We start from the raw sequence: 21,040 nt of genomic DNA, 5'->3' as shown, positions 1-21,040 counted from the left end.
CGAGCCCAATCCAGTTTTTAAATGCGTGGGCGGTGACTGGCCAGCGTTTGAGTCATGAGCAAGTTACAGAATGGTTTCTATGGTAACTTTGAGCAGCATGCTCGGTGATTAAGAGCTCACGTCTCTGACACAGAAGCTGCTCCCGTCTGAGGGGCCGGAGGAAGCTCCTGCTGCAGAGGCTGACTGGAGGACGCTGCCCCCCCTGGACACTGCCCCCGCTGGACGCTGCCCCTCCACAATCACAGCCACAACTGAGACCTCCCACCTGGACAGGGTGGAGAGGGTCTATAGCAGGGTGGAGAGGGTCTATAGCAGGGTGCAGAGGGTCTATAGCAGGGTGGAGAGGGTCTATAGCAGGGTGGAGAGGGTCTATAGCAGGGTGGAGAGGGTCTATAGCAGGGTGGAGAGGGTCTATAGCAGGGTGCAGAGGGTCTATAGCAGGGTGGAGAGGGTCTATAGCAGGGTGGAGAGGGTCTATAGCAGGGTGGAGAGGGTCTATAGCAGGGTGGAGAGGGTCTATAGCAGGGTGGAGAGGGTCTATAACAGGTCAACCAGCTCTCCTTTTCAGCATCAGTTCCTCCACCCTCTCTCTCTCCACCCTCTCTCCCTAGCAGTCCACACAACGTGTCCCCAGAGGGGAAGTGACAGAGGGAACAGCCTTGCGCCAGACAAACACAAAACAACGGGCCTCTAGGAAGCCATCCAGCCAGCGCCGACGTCTCCTCCCCCACGCACGGCCCAGCCCCACAGGACCGCCGCGTGGCTCGGCACACGGGCAGCCTTCCCCTCGCCGCTCTCCTGGGGGGGCGTGGCCACACCTCGGTCCCAATCAGGAGGTGTTGATGGAAGAGAGTGCCGAGCACAGCGCTCAGACACGCGGCGCTCAGACACGCGGCGCTCAGACACGCGGCGCTCAGACACGCGGCGCTCAGACACGCGGCGCTCAGACACGCGGCGCTCAGACACGCGGCGCTCAGACACGCGGCGCTCAGACACGCGGCGCTCAGACACGCGGCGCTCAGACACGCGGCGCTCAGACACGCGGCCAGGCCCCTGCTGGGAGCGCTGCCTGGCTTCATTAGCGAGCGCTGCGTCAACACACTAATCATATGCTCCGTCACAAAGCAATCAGTGTTCAGAGCGCTGGAGCGCTAAGGGACACACCCCCTCTACCGTTTATTCATCACACACACACACTTATACCCCTGTAGTCAGCAGACCCTGACCTTTGACCCTTGTTGTCTCCAGGCTACGTTATGGTCAGTCTAATAGCCAATGGCTCATTATTGACCCAGGGTTGTCTTTGTTTCAAGGCACTCTGGCTGATAGAGGAAGGCGGGGCCCAACACAGGCTGTTCTGTCTTTGCTGAGGACGTCGCTCTGTGCTGCGCATGTCTTTTAACCTGCCAGATGCCGTCCATTACGCCTATTTTAAACACACAGATGAGAGATGAGTGAGATTCATGAGCAGCAATCAGAGCGGCTCCTGTTTCAGCCTGGACTGTTCGGCCCTCTTAATGCATCTCTCCTGTCTGTCTGCAGAAGGAGCAGAGAGCTTGTCCTAGCAGGAGTCTTCATCACGGAGCCCTGGGCCGGAGCCACGTGGAAAGATGCTGAGATTAACGGTGACCACGGCTGACAGCACACAAACTAACGCTGCTCCCCGCTTACCAATCCAGCGCCTGGAATTAAATGCTTTTTCAATGGCACTGGCGTGTTGAAACAAATCCAAAACGAAATGCTTTTTTTTCCCCTTTTTCTAAATGGTTGAGTAATTTTTTTTCTAATGGAAAATAAGAGAAAGCTTTGTGTAAGAATCGCTCACTGAGTCAGACCTGGAATCTTCGTCCTGCTCTCCTCGTCCTTCCCTCTCAGCATCTACCTAATTGCATTCAAATTCTAATTCCATCTCTGAGTGGAACAGCGTTTGTGAGTGTCAGACAAGCGGATGCAGAGTTCGTTCAACCCCAGAGAGGAGGACGCTCTGCTGCTGCAGACGCTCTGCTGCTGAAGACGAGCGTCTGCCGCCACATCCTGGGTTCGCAGCAGTTTCACAAGCATCCCACTAATTATATCTTTAGAGGATGAAAATGAATACTAATCACAAACGAGTTTTCAATCAGTCCCAAAACGTAAATGCTAATTTGGTCGTCAGTCCTTGTGCATTGTTAATTCAAACATCATTCCAACAGAGGAAAAAACCCGAAATGATGGAATTTGGTTTGTCTCAGCTCACTTTGACCTGGGAGACCTAAAATACCTTCATTACAATCAGCAGGCTGCCTGGGAGGAGAGCCAGCAGGATGAGGACTGACCGATGATGATGATGATTCTCCTGCGGATCTCCAGGACGAGGGTGTGTTTCTAATCAGAGCCCCCACCCCCCCCCCCCTCTCTACCCCCCCGCTGAGGAATGTGACGCAGGTTTAGCTCCGTCACCACCACAGCTCTGCTGGCCAAGCCAAACAAGACATTCCTGGCATGGAAGACTCTTTTGGGATGAAATGAAATGCAAATGAATGCTCCCCCCCCCGCCCTATCTGTCCCACCAGGATGTGAGGGACGGGGGTGGGGGACAGGTTCCCTACCCCTTCCTCGCCCCACCAGGGTCGGCAAGAACCCCTGGGTTTGAGCTCGCGTCCAAACAAAACACAAGCTCCCATAAATCGCGAGCAAGAAATTAACCCTGTCACACCCTGCCGTTGTTCGGCGCTGACCCGCCGCTCCCCTCGCAGGAAGTGACGCGTACAGGAAGTGACACATTAGGAAGAGGATTCAAAATATCTTCCCGGCCGCAAGAGAGGGCCCCCTCCCCGTGCTCCAGTCCGGTTCACAGTTTCAGGACGAGCCGGGGAGAGGAAACGAGTCCCTTCAGAGAAACAAGCTCCTTAACCAGCACCTGGGGGCATTGATGTCAACACCTCCCCCCCCCTCACCTCCTCTAACTCCCAGGGTGCACTGCTTCAGCAGCCGTATGCATCATCCTTTACCCAGCCTCCCCCGAACTGACATTCATTACAGCCTAGCACTCCTGAGGGACAAGGGGCAGAGCATAGCAGCACTCACCTTGCCCAACCTGCCTGGGAAGCTATCAGCCTGCCAGGGAACCTATCAACCTGCCTGGGAAGCTATCAACGTTAGCCACCAGCCCAGCGAGCCCTGCAGACCTCCCAGCAGCACAGGAACATGAGCTCCAGAGAACTGCATCCTGGGTCTGGAGACACGGCAGGAAGACAGAGGAAGACAGAGGGAGTCAGATGGGTGAGCGGTGAGGGAGTCGGGGTAGTAATCAGAAGGTTGCTGGATCGATTCCCTGCCGTGCCAAATGACGTTGTGTCCTTAGGCAAGGCACTTCACCCTACTTGCCTCGGGGGGAATGTCCCTGTGCTTACTGTAAGTCACTCTGGATAGGAGCGTCTGCTAAATGACTAAATGTAAAATGTAAGACGGCAGGCTGGGATAGAGAACATTCCGGAAACACACTGTGCAATACATGTGGAGGACATACAGAGGATTGTTGGAAAACATAGCCACATGAGCCTCGCTGTGCTGAAGAACGGACTTTAAACTGAATCTTAGGAACCAAAACAAGACCTAAACGTCAACAGAGAAATTAATCAGAGAAAAAAGTTAGTTTTTAAACCCTTTAAGCCACTTCCTGAGACAACCTCCTTCCATCAGAGATGAGTCATTATGCATTCAGTCACTCGTGCTAAATCTAAAAAGGTACGTTGGAAACCGATCCACCGTAATTCAACGGTGACAAGGACAACATGTCCATGGACAAGCAACGGGTTCCCATCTTGCCAGAGCCACCGTGACCCCTGACCCGAGCGTGTGGTGACCCCGCTCCTCAACGCGCTACACGCAGAAGGCCAAGCATACCCCCACACACACAGGACACCTGACAGCACTGCAGTATATCACTGTCAGAACTTTGATGGGTTTGATTACGAGGTGAGCTCTGATGACAGCTTACCTGATGAAGAAGGAGGCAGCAGCTGATGCGCTCTGGTCGGAGGGGTGTGTGGAGGGGTGTGTGGGTGTGTGTGTGGAGGTGGGTGTGTGTGTGGAGGTGGGTGTGTTGCTGTATGTGGAGGTGTGTGTGTTGCTGTGTGTGGAGGTGTGTGGAGGTGTGTGTGTGGAGGTGTGTGTTGGGGTGTAGCCAGGCTGTCCAGGGCTCCTGTATCTGGGAGTCGACAGGAAGCTGGCTGGGCTACTGATGACGGACGTCTCCAACATGGCCGCACCCCTCTCCGGCTCCCCCAGAAGACATCGGACCTGCACACACACACACACACACACACAGGTCATGAAAACATCCTTCTAGCCGTGACCAACCTCCTCCTCCCTCGCTAACATCTGTTCCTTTCACTTCTTTTCACCTCTCTCTCTCTTCTGGCCCCTCTCGCTCCTCTCTGCTACAGGCAGCAGTGGAGACCAGGCCTTTTACATTTATAATAATAAATAATTATATATAATATAATCATGTATTAATTTAACAGACGCTTTTACCCAAAGGACTTCTAAGAGAGAGATTTACAAAAGTGCATAGGTCACTGATCATAACAACGAGATAGCCCCAAACAGTGCTGGTAGCCAAAACATGAAGCATAAATTGTGAAAAACTAAGTAAGTCCCAAAGGCAAGAACCGTAAGAGCAAGTAGTTAAATAAGTTACAATTAAACAACATGATCCTCAAAAGTGCAAGAGTGTACCTGTAGAAAGTAAGCAACAATAATGTTACACAGCGAGTACAATAATTTTAAATCAGTCACAACTAACCAACAAGAGTAACCAACAAGTCTCTCAATAAAAGTCATTGTGTTCCTGGAGGAAACTAACATCAGGACCAGCCAATAATTTCTAAGTGCCGTTGTACTCCCGGAACAAGTGCGTCTTGAGCCTTTTCTTGAAGGTGGGGAGACAGTCAGGGCCTCATTTACTAACAGGATTGCGCCCATTTCAGGCGTAAAATAGTGATTTCTCCCGTCTTTTAACGGCGTGCTAATTAACACTAAAGGGCGGAGTAAGGCGCTGATTGCCCGACGAGGATCTGGTTTGATAAATACCACGCCAAATGCGGAAATAAGGTGTGCTATTTGCGGTTGGGCAAAGGCGCAGATTAAGCTGCGGTTGCAATGTTAGTAAATGAGGCCCCCGTGTCTCTGATGGAGGTGGGTAGTTGATTCCACCATTGGTGGGCCAGACAGGAGAAGAGCTTGTGTTGGGACCGGGTGCTCTTAAGCGATGGGACCAGCAGAAGGTTGTCAGAAGAAGACCGTAGGTGGCGGGTGAGGCTGTAAGGCTGGAGGAGAGACCTGACCTGATCTTTTAAGAGACTTCAGCACAGTCCCCCTCAGAGTCTCTAACAGGCAGGACACTGTCCCCCTCAGTGTCTCTAACAGCCAGGACACTGTCCCCCTCAGTGTGTCTCTAACAGCCAGGACACTGTCCCCCTCAGTGTCTCTAACAGCCAGGACACTGTCCCCCTCAGTGTCTCTAACAGACAGGACACTGTCCCCCTCAGTGTCTCTAACAGCCAGGACACTGTCCCCCTCAGTGTCTCTAACAGCCAGGACACTGTCCCCCTCAGTGTCTCTAACAGCCAGGACACTGTCCCCCTCAGTGTCTCTAACAGACAGGACACTGTCCCCCTCAGTGTCTCTAACAGCCAGGACACTGTCCCCCTCAGTGTCTCTAACAGCCAGGACACTGTCCCCCTCAGTGTCTCTAACAGGCAGGACACTGTCCCCCTCAGTGTGTCTCTAACAGCCAGGACACTGTCCCCCTCAGTGTCTCTAACAGCCAGGACACTGTCCCCCTCAGTGTCTCTAACAGCCAGGACACTGTCCCCCTCAGTGTCTCTAACAGCCAGGACACTGTCCCCCTCAGTGTGTCTAACAGCCAGGATACTGTCCCCCTCAGTGTCTCTAACAGCCAGGACACTGTCCCCCCCAGTGTCTCTAACAGCCAGGACACTGTCCCCCTCAGAGTCTCTAACAGCCAGGACACTGTCCCCCTCAGTGTCTCTAACAGGCAGGACACTGTCCCCTCAGTGTCTCTAACAGGCAGCCCGCTGCTCATTGATTCAGGCGATCACTACACACAGAAGGAGGGGCCGTGTGAGCAGTAATTAAGAGAGAACCAACCAATCTAATTAGCCGTTAAATCATTGGCTGTACATATACATCAGCAGCTAATTTGCCATTCACTAGTCTTTGCGTGTGAATGCCGTAAAAAAAAGAAGCTTTTTGCTGCAAGGAATACTGAAGAACAAGCAGAAAGAAAGGAAAATCTGTGAGGATATTGTGAGAAGTTTTCTTAACTTCTTCACCGACTGACAAACTGACTGATAAAGATTAATATTTCTGACAGATTAATATTTCTGACAGAGATCAACTGTACTGCTGTCCCCGGCGGGCTCCACGGTGTGTGGACGGGCCCCTGGCTCGGGTCCAGCGGAGGGGTGTGTGTGTCAGGGTGTGAGACGGCCCCAGGAGGGCTACAGCAGCTGGACTGGGACTGGAGACAGCAGCCGCCTGGAGCCACAGAGGGGACTCCTATGACCAGGGGCTAGGAGACAGCAGCAGGTCCCTGTCTGGGAGCAGGGAGGTGGGGGAGGTGGGGGTTCTGGAACGAGGTGGGGGAGGAGGAAGAGGGGGGGGAGGGTGTTGCTCTCACTTCTGGTCTGGCAGAGGGAGCATTGAGAAGGTCATCTTTGTAGTCCTGGACCCAAACGATCCAACGGGGGGATCGTCATGACAACAACGGCCTCACCACCAGTCAGTCAATCCAACAAGTGAGGATATTAGGAGCCTGTTGTTTTGGTGGTGGGGGTGACAATGTAAATATGTACATGTTTTCCCTTGTCATTTATAACGATGACACGCTCCCTAGGTCGACCAGCGACCTTGAGCAGGAGTCGTCTCGTCGCTTGGCGGGGGGGGGGGGGCGCATGTCGTCAACACAGCCCGGCCCCTCTGAATATTTCCCCCACTCACAATGTTTGCCCCAGATTCATGTTTGGTCACTAAAATAGCATAATTTACAATCTTTTTATACAGTGTGGGCCTGCAGTGTGTGTGCCATCTGTCAACAGCGCCTGACAGCTGAACTATTTATACGTCCAGGCTGACATGCACCAGCTATACATCACGGGCTGGGAGCTGGGACAGACAGCCGCATTGCAACAAGCGCACCCAGGAAGTACCCAGGCCGTAGCTCAGCAAGGAGACACGCTTTAATATGGACCACACCATCGCCCTGCGACACTCAAGGGTGATTGGATTGTCCTCTGTCATACTCCACTGGTGTGTGTCAGCTGTCGAGAGGTGGAGCTTTGCTGGGAGTTAGGCGTTGTTCGCCGGTATCAGAGGTTGAAAGGAGATGTTTGTCGTTTAGGGAGTTTGTTTTGTGTGGTGAGTCGGCGCTCCAGCCCATGTGGTTGGAGGAATCTGAGATGGTGTTGGGGCTCCGGGGCGTCGCGGTGGACGGAGGACTCTCCCTCTCTCTCCATCACCCTCTGCCCCTCCCTGTGACACGAGTGTCACCTTCTCCCCCTCCCTGTGACACGGGTGTCACCCTGGCCCAGCTGGGGGGGGGGGGGGCAGCCCAGATGGCCCGGTGGGCACGGACAGGGTGGCAGACGAGCAGGCGAGGTCACACTGGGACAACAGCGAGCCATTACCACCAACACACACACAGGCACACACAGACACACACAGGCACACACACAAACACAGGCACACTCACACACACAGACACACACAGGCACACACAGGCACACTCACACACACAGACACACACAGGCACACACAGGCACACTCACAGGCGCGCACACACACTAAACTCCCAGTGTCAGGAGCATTGGGTTTTAGCAGATTAACACGAGAGAGCAGAGGTTAAATAAGAGATTTAGGTCAATACATTTGCCATTCAGATTTTTTTGAATACTGAAGTAGAATGTTGTCTCCAGACCACCATGGTGGACTGGGCAACTTTAAGATATTCATATGAACACATCGGACGGCCACGCCCAAGGTTCAACTGAACAATGGCAACATGGACGAGCTCATTCAATACGTGTCGTGTCCTTGGATTAAGCTGCCTTTCATCCAGTCGTCCGTTATCAAGGTGAGGTTGTGTGTACCGTTTAAATGTCTACAAACATCCTTCCACACCAGAGGTCGTTCATAGATGTGGGTTTGAAGGTGTCCTGGGCTGGGCGGAGCCCGGGGCCCCTGGGGGAGGCATCAGCAGCGTTGCAGTCTGACAGAAGCATCTCCCTGTCTTTGTCTGCTCTCTGCTTCTCTGCACAAGGACGGCGATTGGGAAGCAGGAGTTAAAGCACTTGCCTCTGGGCATCGTGACTCCCGATCCTCCCCAGCTAATGTGTTTTTTTTTTTTTCTCTGAGCAGATCTAATTTTAATGAAAGAAACGTTCGAAAATAACACCAGGCCCATATCTGCTGTGTTTGTAACAGCAGATATCCTGAAGGGACATCTCCCAGCCTGGGAAGAGGGCTGGGGTGCAGCTATGTGGAGTTGTGAAAGGCAGCACAGATCCCAGTGGCACTAATTGCTTTTAGACGCATGTGGGAGGGGGGGGGGGGACAAGCCTCTCCTTGTGTGCCCGGGCACTCAGCTTTCTCCTAGATTGCACACACGCATCTAAAAGCTTTTCTGGTGCCCTCACTAACTGTGGCCGTGGGCACTTGTTGACATCAAGCACAGAAGTGAAACCTGGTTTGCGGTCTCTCTGGCCTGAAGGAAGAACGACACTGATAAACCCTCATAATGGAGCGGCGTTGTTAAGGAAGCCATGCAACGCCCAGAAGGCAGAAACAGAGCCGATGACCCTCTAAAACGCCCGGAAAAACGTCCCATTAGGCTGTTATCAGTGTGAGAAATAGCAGAGTAAGTGCTGCGGTTGCAACATTGCATAAGTGGAACAGAAAACCCTCATCAAGTAAGAATGACGACATTCTGCTGGCGTTGGAAGGAGAGATGAGAGCGACAGAGAGTGTGACCCCGACTGAGGGCCCGCGCGGGCGTGAGAGAAGCAGATCTGGCACCTGCACAGCGGCCTGGGAGTTTGTTGAGCACTCCGAGTCTGTCTGGTGTGGAATGTCACGACGGTGTGTCACGATGGTGCGTCACAGACTGTTCTGAGGCCAGATGTCCCGGTCGCTTCACGGCGACCACATCTCCCTCCCTCAGACAGTGAGAGGCTGGGACAGTAAAGAGACTGAGAGGAGCGGACATCTGTAGCTCCCTGGATAAGTGTGCGTACCATGTCGGCCAGAGATGGATGAAGTACACACATCCTTCACTCAAGTAAAAACTATTACAAAGAAAAAGTTTCTTTTTCACAACAAACAAATATACAAATATACACAAATATATATATATCTATTTATATGTTTTTCTTTTACCTTTCCAAACTTTTTGTTCAAAAGAATGTATTCAACCCTCAGAAACTTTTTTAACCCTAACCAACATTTTGTTCAAATTCATGTTTTCAACGTTCCCAAACTTTTTTCCCCCACGCATGTCACAAAAACACAAAATTTTCAACTGGGGGAGGCAAGAGCGTGGCAGGAGCTTGTTATTGGGTGACATGGAGAAGGTTGGTGTGACCCAATGCCACCATCAATTATTAGAACATCTACTGCCCTCAGCATCTGCTGCCCTCAGCATCTACTGCCCTCAGCAGCTGCCCCCCCCCACCCTTGGATCTGCCAGTGCTGCCTCCATCTTTAAGACGTGACTGAACCCAGGCTCCTGTAGACTGGACAGAGAGGACCTACCGGGCTGGGCTGGGGGAGGAAGTTGTTGACTCTTGAGATGCTCCACATGCCCTCCAGGTACTGCTGGGCCTGGATGGTGACCGAGCCCAGGGACCCCGACAGCTGTCCTCCGCCAACCGTTACCTGGACACTGGTGTTGGGTCCCGAGGAGCCAGCGCAGCCCTGGGGCCAGCCCAGCCCCCGTCTCCTGTCCCCCAGGGGGAGCAGCTGCTGGGCTCGGGGGCCCTGGGGGCCCTGGGGGCCCTGGGGGCCCTGGGGGCCCTGGGGGCCGGAGGGGGAGAAGGTGAGCCGGGAGGGCTGGGCTGAGAGAGCGGAGGAGGCCGGCGCTGGCGTACAGAGGGTGTGGCCCAGGGGCGGCGAGGGGGGCGTGGCCTGGGGGCGGCGAGGGGGCGTGGACCGTCTGGATGGCCTCCTGTCTCAGCTGCAGGACGGAGGTGTGGCATACATGGCAGCTGGCCCCGCCCTCATGGCTCCCAGGAACTTGGAGCTGGTCGAACAGGAAGGCAGCGTATCCCGGATCCTACAGAGGAGACAGAGAGAGAGAGACAGACAGAGAGAGAGAGAGAGAGAGAGAGAGAGAGAGAGAGAGAGAGAGAGAGAGAGAGAGAGAGAGAGAGAGAGAGAGACAGAGACAGAGAGAGACAGAGACAGAGAGAGACAGAGAGAGACAGAGAGAGACAGAGAGAGACAGAGAGAGAGAGACAGAGAGAGACAGAGAGAGAGACAGAGAGAGACAGAGAGAGAGAGAGAGAGAGAGAGAGAGAGAGAGAGAGAGAGAGAGAGAGAGAGAGAGAGAGAGAGAGAGACAGAGACAGAGAGAGACAGAGACAGAGAGAGACAGAGAGAGACAGAGAGAGACAGAGAGAGACAGAGAGAGAGACAGAGAGAGACAGAGAGAGACAGAGAGAGAGACAGAGAGAGATAATCCAAATGAATACACTCCAACCAAAAACAAGCCACAACACATTCACAACTACAATAAATATAAACATCCCTTAGAAAACACAGGACTTCCTGTTGTCCTTTCAGAGCTCACAGCTGCTTACGACCACACCGTGAAAAACACCCTGTCAGACGCCCGGCGTGAAAATAAGCATCTCCCGCAGGAAGCGGGCGAAACATCGCTCTGCCTTCCACCACATCACAGCTATTCATACGGTCTTTGTCAACAGGCCCGTTACCCTTACTCACCACACAAACACACACACGCGCACGCTGCAGTCTCTTAAGAGGCATTAAGGGCCGCCCAGGCTCTCTCCCAGCGAAGCTAAGACCTCAGACAGGAGCCCACAGTCCAGACATAAATGTTTACGAGGCCTGGGTTCCACGGAGACTCGCTGGTGATCAGCAGGAGTGAGAGCTTGGTCAAACAACGATCCAGCGCGTTAATGCAGTGCCACTTAATACAGCCCTCAGCAGGGCCCTATTCTCAGCAGGGCCCTATTCTCAGCAGGGCCCTATCAGAGGCAGGGCCCTATTCTCAGCAGGGCCCTATCAGAGGCAGGGCCCTATTCTCAGCAGGGCCCTATCAGAGGCAGGGCCCTATTCTCAGCAGGGCCCTATCAGAGGCAGGGCCCTATTCTCTGCAGGGCCCTATCAGAGGCAGGGCCCTATTCTCAGCAGGGCCCTATCAGAGGCAGGGCCCTATTCTCAGCAGGGCCCTATCAGAGGCAGGGCCCTATTCTCAGCAGGGCCCTATCAGAGGCAGGGCCCTATTCTCAGCAGGGCCCTATCAGAGGCAGGGCCCTATTCTCTGCAGGGCCCTATCAGAGGCAGGGCCCTATTATCAGCAGGGCCCTATCAGAGGCAGGGCCCTTTTCTCAGCAGGGCCCTATCAGAGGCAGGGCCCTATTCTCAGCAGGGCCCTATCAGAGGCAGGCTGTCCGCAGTGTCCGGGAGAGGGCCTGGCTCCTCCCTGCCAAGGCAGCTCGATACAGAAACTTCCGGATGACCTCTCAGGTAGGTCCACCTGCTGGATTCTGCAGCCTTTGAACGCACAACCGCTCCGAACCGATGAACATGCTCTGTACCAGGGACACGCTGAAAACATTGATATGAACACATCTTGAATTCTCCTAATTCAGTCCCTTTAACTCCCTGTGGCCTCCATGCCTGCTCTGGCCACAGGACTGATTCAGCCGACCTCTACAGAGGTAGATCACCATGGAGATCCTTACACTGACCCACATGGCCATATTAGGAGAGGAGGATTATTGACCTGATACTGAGGCAGAGCACATGCCAGCAAGCTTCTGATTAACAGAGCAACGGTGAAACGTTGGAGACAGGACACAAGATAAGTGTGGAAACACCTCAGTATGGAGATCCTCCCAACTCTCTTTCAGGATCCAGGTTTCCCGCAGGACTTTTCAGTTAAGCAACACACGCCTGCCGCCTGAACTACGTTGTCAATAAAAACGACCAAAAAAAACCCGGACTAAAACGGACACTGGCATTCCAAATGTCACTTCTCTGCAGAAAGCATTAGTGCATCGCCCTAAGGACGTATTACCGAGGTTTGGATAACTAATACCTCATGACATTAACGCATGATGTATAAGAACCAGCCGTAGTATTGCACTTACACATGTTCCACAAGTTAGTTCAGCATCACAGCCTGGGACGAATCAGATGAGAAACCTGAGAGAGTGTTGAGAGTGTAAACGCTGTGACCCTACTTCCTGTCTTACTTCATGTTCTGTTTCAGTAAATCTAGAGAACACTGCAGCAGCAATAACCTGCGTGTTTTCCACCCCACTTCCCTCACCCCTCCACCCTCTTCCTCGCCCCTCCACTCTCCGCCTCACCCCTCTAACCCAAGCTCATCTCATAGCATGACTACATGGAAGAAATCAATTGCAGGCTCCCTCAGTGCCCCGCCTTCCTCCTTGCCTGCTTTGTTGGCTGCTGATTTAGGAGAGCTAATAAAAGAACACACAAAGCTCAGCCCATCTGCTGGGCTGACGGGGTTCTGATGTGACAGGGTTCTGGAGGTGACGGGTTTCTGGAGGTGACGGGGTTCTGGAGGTGACAGGGTTCTGAGGTGACAGGGTTCTGGAGGTGACAGGGTTCTGAAGTGACAGGGTTCTGGAGGTGACAGGGTTCTGAGGTGACAGGGTTCTGGAGGTGACAGGGTTCTGAAGTGACAGGGTTCTGGAGGTGACAGGGTTCTGAGGTGACGGGGTAGGCTGCTCTTGTAAAGCTGTCAGTGTCAGTCTCACGCTGTCTGGACTGACCGCAGGGTCAGGGTCAGGGTCAGGGTCAGGGTCAGGGTCAGGGTCAGGGTCAGGGTCAGGGTCAGGGTCAGGGTCAGGGTCAGGGTCAGGGTCAGGGTCAGGGTCAGGGTCAGGGTCAGGGTCAGGGCCGGGCGGATACTGCTGCTGACGACCAGGAGAAGAAGAGGATGAAGAAGATGAAGAGGATGAAGAAGATGAAGAGGATGAAGAAGATGAAGAGGATAAATTCTTCAGACTGAATAATTTAAATATTTCAAATCAAGAGTCTGTCAAAATTTGCACGAGTAACATCACATATCATCCGAGTACATCCAGTTAGAGACATTGTCCGGTTTTGAACACCAACTGACCAAGCTTACTAAGCAAACAAGTCAAAGGGTATTCCTGACTGATGGCTTAAGAGGTTATGTAGGGCCTGAACAGTAAAACACCAAACATATGACGCATGAATACACAGAGACATGGACTCATGTTGTTCCCTTTATCATCCGTGTGATGTATGACTGACAGGTGCAAGTGGGTGTGAAGAATAGCCCTGATTTAAAGACACTTGTAATGAGCTGTATCAACACAATGCAAGAGCTCGCTGCTGTCAAACCCAGGACATGGGGAAATATTTGCAAACACCTCCTTCCTTTATAACCGTTGTAAAGGAATGAGAGGAGGATTAGTGTCCTTAACATAGACACACATCCCAAACACTGGAGGGTGCAAGATGGGGACTGGGAGACATGGAGAGACAAGGAAAGACAGGGAGAGACAGGGACAGGGAGAGACAGGGACAGGGAGAGACAGGGACAGGGAGAGACATGGAGAGACAGGGAGAGACAGGGAGAGACAGGGACAGGGAGAGATATGGAGAGACAGGGACAAGGAGAGACAGGGACAAGGAGAGACAGGGACAGGGAGAGATATGGAGAGACAGGGACAGGGAGAGACAGGGACAGGGAGAGACATAGAGAGGCAGGGACAGGGAGAGACAGGGAGAGACGGGGACAGGGACACAGGGACAGAGAGAGAGAGCGAGAGACAGAGAGAGAGAGGTTGGGATCCTAGCCTTCGGGGTAGTAGACCTGTTTCACTGTCTACGAGCAGAGATCTTGATTCAACCCTCGAGACAAATCAAGTCAGAAGCTGTGGCCGGCTGCCCTGACCCACTATGAGAGCTGTCTGCAACAGGCCCCGCCCCCAACACAGCCTGCAGACACAGGCCCCTCTGTGCGCCCTGCCCTCACCATGACAACCAGAGGAGCTGCAAGAGAAACCAGAGCGGAGCGAGACTGTCTGGACAGTGAGTGTCATCAGAGAGACTGTACCCTGAGGCTGGAGAGAAGAAAAAACTGCAACCACTTATGTATGTAGCGAGAGAGAGAGAGAGAGAGAGAGAGAGAGAGAGAGAGAGAGAGAGAGAGAGAGAGAGAGAGAGAGAGAGAGAGAGAGAGAGAGAGAGAGAGAGAGAGAGAGAGAGAATTGTTCCTGGCTCCTCTGGGAATCCAATGCAAATGGAGCCAGGCAAAGTCATACACAGAGAGACAATTTGCCCGAAATCACACCTCATTTATCCTGTCACACAGTTTTACCACACCCCAACCACAACCAGAGGAGCCAGGCAAGGAATACCTGCCATTCGACCGTGTCCACATTTACCGTCTGAGGAAACTCGGTCAGTAACCGCCTGGCCGGATGCAGAAGGCCGACCCGTGACTCACTTGAATCCCGAGGAGGTCAGAGCGATTTGAAATGCATGAGGCCCCTTCGCTAGACTGACGCCTCTCAGGCAAGCTCCATTAAAAAGTAAAACATGCGAGGAAACCGTATTTTCTATTCCAGTGAGTAGCTGAACGCCATCAGACAGAGAGCGATGACCTTCACCACAGCCCCACTGTCATTCAGAGAAAAGGAAATACAAAGCACGTAGCAGCTCGGAAATCGACTTCCGAGATTAAACTGTGTGGACTCCCTCTGCTTCCTTGCCATCTCTCTGTTTTCACTGGGACTACGGCAGAGGGGAAACCTCCTCCACTCTACAACCCAATGGATCAACACCCAGCGTCGCATCACCACACCACATTCCATCCCTCCACTGTATTAAAACAACCGTGAACACAAAACAACATAGCCGGTTTCTTTTCACACTTCTCACGGAATAGCCTTGTAACATGTGAACCAAACCACCACACCAACAACCTTTGCACGCTGGAAAAAAAACCCTCTTTCTTCTCCGCCTCCCCCTCCAAGACTTCACTCTCTGTTGACTCGGCCTTTTGACGCTGGTGGCCCCCAGCAGAGGGCCCCTGGTGTGAGGGGGGGCCTAGGGGGGGCCCAGGGGGGGCCCGGGGGGGTTCCAGGGGGGGCCCAGGGGGGGCCCGGGTCAAGGACGAGAGCCAACCACAGGACTACTTTCCCACAGGTAGACCAGCCTCTCCCCTGGCAGGACAGGCCATAGGACAGGGGGGGAAACGAGCACAGCTGCAGGCAGGCTACCCCCGAGTGACCACAGGGCTTTAAAACAGATTACATTCCCAGGATAAAAGGACAACATCCAGCAGCTAGTCCTACCCCTCAAGCCTGCTCCTTCTCAACTCAGCCTCCAACCTTAACACCCCCCACCTCCACCACCAACACCTCCACTGTCTAATTTCCACCCATCCAAAGCCTCTAAATAAGCACTGAACTGGATGGCCTCGGTTGAGTCAGTCATAGATCTGATTAGATATCGGGAAGAGCATTTCATGTCGAGGCAGCAGAGCTAATGCTGTGCCTGGGACACAGACCATTAAGTTTAACCACTGGTGCTTTAAGAACTGAACAGACAATGATTCAGGATGTCACACTGGCATACTATATACCTCCGTCGGAAGGCCTTCTATAGCACACAGGCTGGGACGGCTCATCAACCCACATCAAACAGATGTTTGCCCACGGCGGCTGGACTGACAGGATGAGGAAAACCTATAATAAAGCGTTTCCCCATCTGGCTATCGGTATTATAGCTTGAGGATATTGCATTGTAGCTCACAAATAAGACAACCATTGAGATCATTTCATCAATTAAGTCGTCATGTGGTAAAGGAGGATGACCTGTTTAACTCCTCCAGTTAAAACTGCAATAGAGTTTAACTGTTTTAGGCTGCAGTATTTAGGCTCATTTACGCTGACTTTTGTTCGGACATCAGTTGAAAATCTCTCAACTTTTCAGAAAGGCGTTCATGTACTCAATTCTTCTCCTTTTCAGCTAGACAACCCAGCCAGAGTTGAAAAGCTTGCCGAGAATATAACAATATTGTCTATGCTACCAGCATAGCCTCTCTAGCTAGCGGTGAAGACAGCCAAGCGCTGGACTTTTGGTAGCCTACTTGTTGACGAATAAAATAATTATCTAGCTACGCTGCTGTAAATACACCACGTAATATAATTCAACCTAGCAGCCTAGCATCTAGCTACTACACATTCAAAGTTGTATTTGGCTAGTTTATAGCATTACTGTAGAAATAAACCACGGTATTTACATTACCTGTACTCCCGGTAGACAAAAAGTAGCTATAGTTCTTTTCCCACGCTTTCAGTTGAATACAATCTGGCTCGCTAAAGCGCTTGCAGCGCGTCTCATTCCTCTGCAGAAGACCACAGGGTCAACCGCAAAACTTGATTGACATGCAGCTTTGGGACCCTGAGGCCGAGTAAGATAAATATCACCTCACTGTCTGACAATGTGCGTACAACACTGGGATACATTAAAACACCGTAACAAATCGACGCAGCAGCGTCGGTGTGCGGTTCCGAAACGGCAAGAGTCCGATGAAGTATTATTGGTTAATTGTCAATCCGATAGCTCTCACAAAATGGAGGGAGGAATAAATGCTTATAAGAGCTGTTTTTTTTTTGAAGTGTTAAAAACATGTCCAGCTGTAGCATCTGGCTTTGACTAAGCATGTGGATTATGTGTGAAATCTACCATGTGTCACAGATGATCGTTGTCCTACTTTAAGTATACATGATATATGAGACGCTTGAACGTTTTAAAGGACTAAAGCGCCACTACTCTTTATTTATTCATACAGACAGATGTCACTGTCTATCAAACTATCCAATATAGACGGACTTTAAGTAAAGTCAAAAGCAGAACTCATTAAATGACAACACATAATGACATGGCTCTATATGGCTGACTTAAGTCTTACTGAGGTGCTTGCCAGTCATGTGACTGGAGGGGAGAGAAGTGAATGACTGAAGACCTTTAATAGCTCCACCATTACCTCAGTGTCTTATTCTGTATAGAAAAAGGTAAGGAACTGAATGTGTGTGTGTGTGTGTGTGTGCGCATGCGCGCGTGTCCATCTGTCTGTTTACACCACACCCATCCATCACTCCAACCTTTCGCCACTTGGCCAGTTAATTACCTTTTCCTGTTCACCCGTGCACACAATGAAAACAAGCTCCTTTCAGACTGTTTGGACAGCCCTCATCCCCTCTCCCTCCCCCCACCTCCATGTCTCCCTCCCCCCCTCCTCCATGTCTCCATCCCCTCTCCCTCCCTCCCCCGAGTACCCAAGGCAGTCAGCAGGACCCTGTTTTTACCCCAGATCAGTCAAGCTGTCACCGGCTGGGGAGCGTGGTGGAGTGTGGGGGCACTGGGTCCAGACTGCCCTGCTCTGTGGACACACAGAGGTGCTTGGAAGAATCGACTGCCAGGGAGACGTCTTCATCACCAGCCTGTCACAGGCACAACTCAATAACGAAAGGCCGTCTTGTGATAGGAGTTGAAACGGGTCTGACGATTTGTCCAGATAGATGTGTTTTCAGAGTGCGGTGAAGCTGACGGTTGCTATGGAGTGAAAAACTCACGAGTTGTAACCCATAAACCCTGCTTCTGCCCGGGGTGGGAGAAATCAAAGATGTCCAATGTGCTCATGTTAATTAATCAGTCAGTAAATCACCTATTGCCTTATTATCTCTTCAGATATATATATCTCATTCATTTATATATACATAATACTGGGTATTGTGTACTAATGACAGTCATGTATCAGAACTGTGTTTGTTAAACACAGACAATGTTATCCTTGTTTTTCCTCTATTGACTATAAATTCTGTCTTCTGGCCTTCATGCCTCAGAGAGACTTTGTTTTGTTGCTGCATCGAAGCAGGTTAAACAGGGTGTGGGAGTGATCCGACAGAAAAGTACTGTTGAGAAAACACGTTATGAGAGACAAGTGTTTGTTAGTTACTGTGACGAGGAGCAAAGAATCAAACTTTTTCTGTCTTTTCTAGCTCCTCTGCATTGGATGTGTTGAGACTATGAAACACTCTCACCAACACTATTCGTCGCTCTTGCTCATGGCCAATCAGCAGTGAGCAGAGGGTCTGCTCTCTCCAGATAAACCTATAGGAAGCCTTCACTCGGAAGACCAAGAGAGTAATTTAGTCAGCTACTGTTTGCTTCTAATTAAAATACCTCATTAACTGTCGAACATATTGTTTTACTAGACTGGTTTACTAAAATGCACCAAAGTAAGTAAATCATTAAACACTTGACAGCATAGCAGGGCAGTCTGGAGCCTTGAGTAGGAGGGAGCTCTGTAGGTATGGGCAGGGAGCTCTGTAGGTATGGGCAGGGGGTGGAACCAATTACACGGTACCCCGAGGGGACTAACTGAAGAGAAGAGAGGAGATGAGGAAGTGAAAATACATGTAAAAAGGTCATTGTATAAAGGGTACGGTTCACAATACATGCAATCTTTTTCTCGGTATATTCAGAAAAGAAGGAAATATAGGTCCCGCTGCTCTCTCTTTCCCTCCCTCCCTCTCTCCCCTGAGTTTCATGTCAGTTTAAATTCTGCCACTCCTAGAATCACTGTGCCTCAGGGGGGGAAAGAGGAGGCTGGAGAGAAGGAAGTTTGCTGACGAACGTGTCAATTCCAGAATCAAAATACCAGTCAGCTTTGCCAGATAACTTTTACGATGATACTTTTTTTTCTTCAGAGGTTTCTGTTGATGGAGTGCCATGCCCTGTTGTGAGAGTGATCTCTATGTTAGGAGTACGGGCTCTGGTTAGATGTGGGTTCAAACCGTGTTGCACATTTGCAAGCAGCCCCTTGTTTCAGATACACATCAGTCTTCAAATCCAGACACCGGGGCTTGTTGAGAGATCTATTTCTGCACATGACAGACCACTCCAGATCCCTCACAACGGAGAACAGGATGCTGATACAACGGTTAGTGCATGAGTGCTTCAACCACCCCAATCAGAGCATCTCACTCCCTATCCAGCCTTTACAGAGTAATGTAAGCCATCTGCCTCTTCACTGGATCACCTACCATCACTCTAGCTTCAATTATTTAGAAGAACAGACTTTGGGGGGTTTCTGAATGTGTTTAATATAATGGTGATAATCCACTCCGGAAATTAAACCAACAGCCTCAAAACTTTTGTTTAAGCAGGTTTGGACCCTTGTGGGGTATCGTCTGAAGAAACTCTTCTTCGAGTCTGAAACATGTGGCAGCTGCAGACTGGATTCCCTCATCGAAACACCGCGAGGATAGAGGGGAAAAAGTTAATTATTGAATGAAAATGCAAAGACTTGGGGGGGTGAAATACTCCAGCAGAGTTAATTGCATGAGGCGTCGCTGTCAGCAGTTCCACACGCGTCCGTTGAAATCTCTATCCACATCATCAGCGTGATGAGAATACATCATTTACACACGTGGTTGTAGCTCAAACAGTACCGTCACACTTGAAATCGTTTTGTTTTCCTAGGTTATGTGCCCTGTGCCTCATCTATTTTGCATGTTGTGATAGTGTGAGTTATTTTGTTGAATCGTAAAAAAATAACAACCGGCAAAATGCATAGCTCCACACAGTGCAAGCTGTCAAAGTGGAGCCGTCGAAAACTGATGACAGGGTGAAATGTGGAGCGCACTGACAGAATCATTCTCTCCACGTCTCGGGTGTAATGCACTGTACGGTGATTATGCTGGCTTAATGCCAAGTCAATCAGTATGAAAGAAGTCATTGTTGGAAATAAAAGTATGAGTTTAAGGAGAAAGCGGTCCGTGGAGACGTCGTCCATCAACAGGGACAATGCAGCAGGGTCCGGCTGAACAGGGTCTGTTTCATTTGACAAATTATTTCCTGTAACTGTCAGTCTGCCTGTATGGATATACAGTAACTCAAAAACACCACGCTGATAATGCTGCAGGGAGTATAGAATGAGCGTACCATGAAAGGGATGTTTTGACACGTTTTGCCCAGTGAACAAATCTCCCTGAATGCAGGTGAGTTCCACAGCGCACCCCCTCTCCTCTCCTCTCCCCCGCAGACTGTGTTCCCCGCTGAATGGCTTTCTTTGTGTCTCCACAAAGCTCAAACACGTCAGCTTAACAACAGAACACACACAGGCTAGTGACAGAAAGGGTCTCTAAAGTGAAAAGCGTTGGTTAGGCAAAAACCCAAATGGTACAGGGGGGGGAAATACCAATTTTCTGATGAAAGGCCACTGCATTAGAATGCCCGTGACCTGTAAGAGAAAGCAATTAACACTAACAATGAAAATGGAAGTATCAGTTTAGAGTTCTCGGTTAAAGGATGACATGTTAATTTGTTGTCAGTTTTGGCTATGAGGACTGACTGGATAAAAGTGTTGATAGGAAAAATAGGCTAAGATTATGGACTGCTGCCTTTTCCTCCCCAGAATGCTTGTTTTCTTCTGCCTAATTGAGATGTCTAAACGTATTCTAAAGCATCGCTGAGAGATAAAGAAGGAGGGGCATCCGGTTCAATCCGGTGAAGGAATGAGGACTACTAATCCACTTACAGATCGTTACAGAATTTTTCTTTTCCCTCTCCTGGTGAATGCCGTGCTTATCAAGAACGATTTAAATGGCCATTTCACCACTTTGTCTGCGAGGAACAATAGACCTGGCCTTGTCGTCCACAATGACGAACACATCACTGCTTCCACCGTCCCACTTTGCATTCAAATGAAATGGTT

At 51.0% G+C, this 21,040-nt stretch overlaps 1 protein-coding gene across 1 annotated transcript in view; it reads right to left on the bottom strand.

Annotated features, from left to right (window-relative positions):
- kif26ab (kinesin family member 26Ab) overlaps positions 1-12,008 on the bottom strand; it is a 47,048-nt gene extending 35,040 nt beyond the window's left edge. The window contains exons 1-3 of the mRNA XM_047051347.1: positions 12,001-12,008; positions 9,814-10,225; positions 3,980-4,281 (exon numbers count right to left, since the gene is read on the bottom strand). Coding sequence (XP_046907303.1) covers positions 3,980-4,281; positions 9,814-10,225; positions 12,001-12,008 — 722 coding nt within the window. The remainder of the gene's footprint in view (positions 1-3,979; positions 4,282-9,813; positions 10,226-12,000) is intronic.
- Between the last annotated feature and the right edge of the window lie 9,032 nt (positions 12,009-21,040).

The sequence above is a fragment of the Hypomesus transpacificus genome, chromosome 3 (assembly GCF_021917145.1).
Source record: "Hypomesus transpacificus isolate Combined female chromosome 3, fHypTra1, whole genome shotgun sequence".
In the NCBI taxonomy this organism is placed as follows: domain Eukaryota; kingdom Metazoa; phylum Chordata; class Actinopteri; order Osmeriformes; family Osmeridae; genus Hypomesus; species Hypomesus transpacificus.
This window is presented reverse-complemented; position numbering and strand designations above follow the sequence as displayed.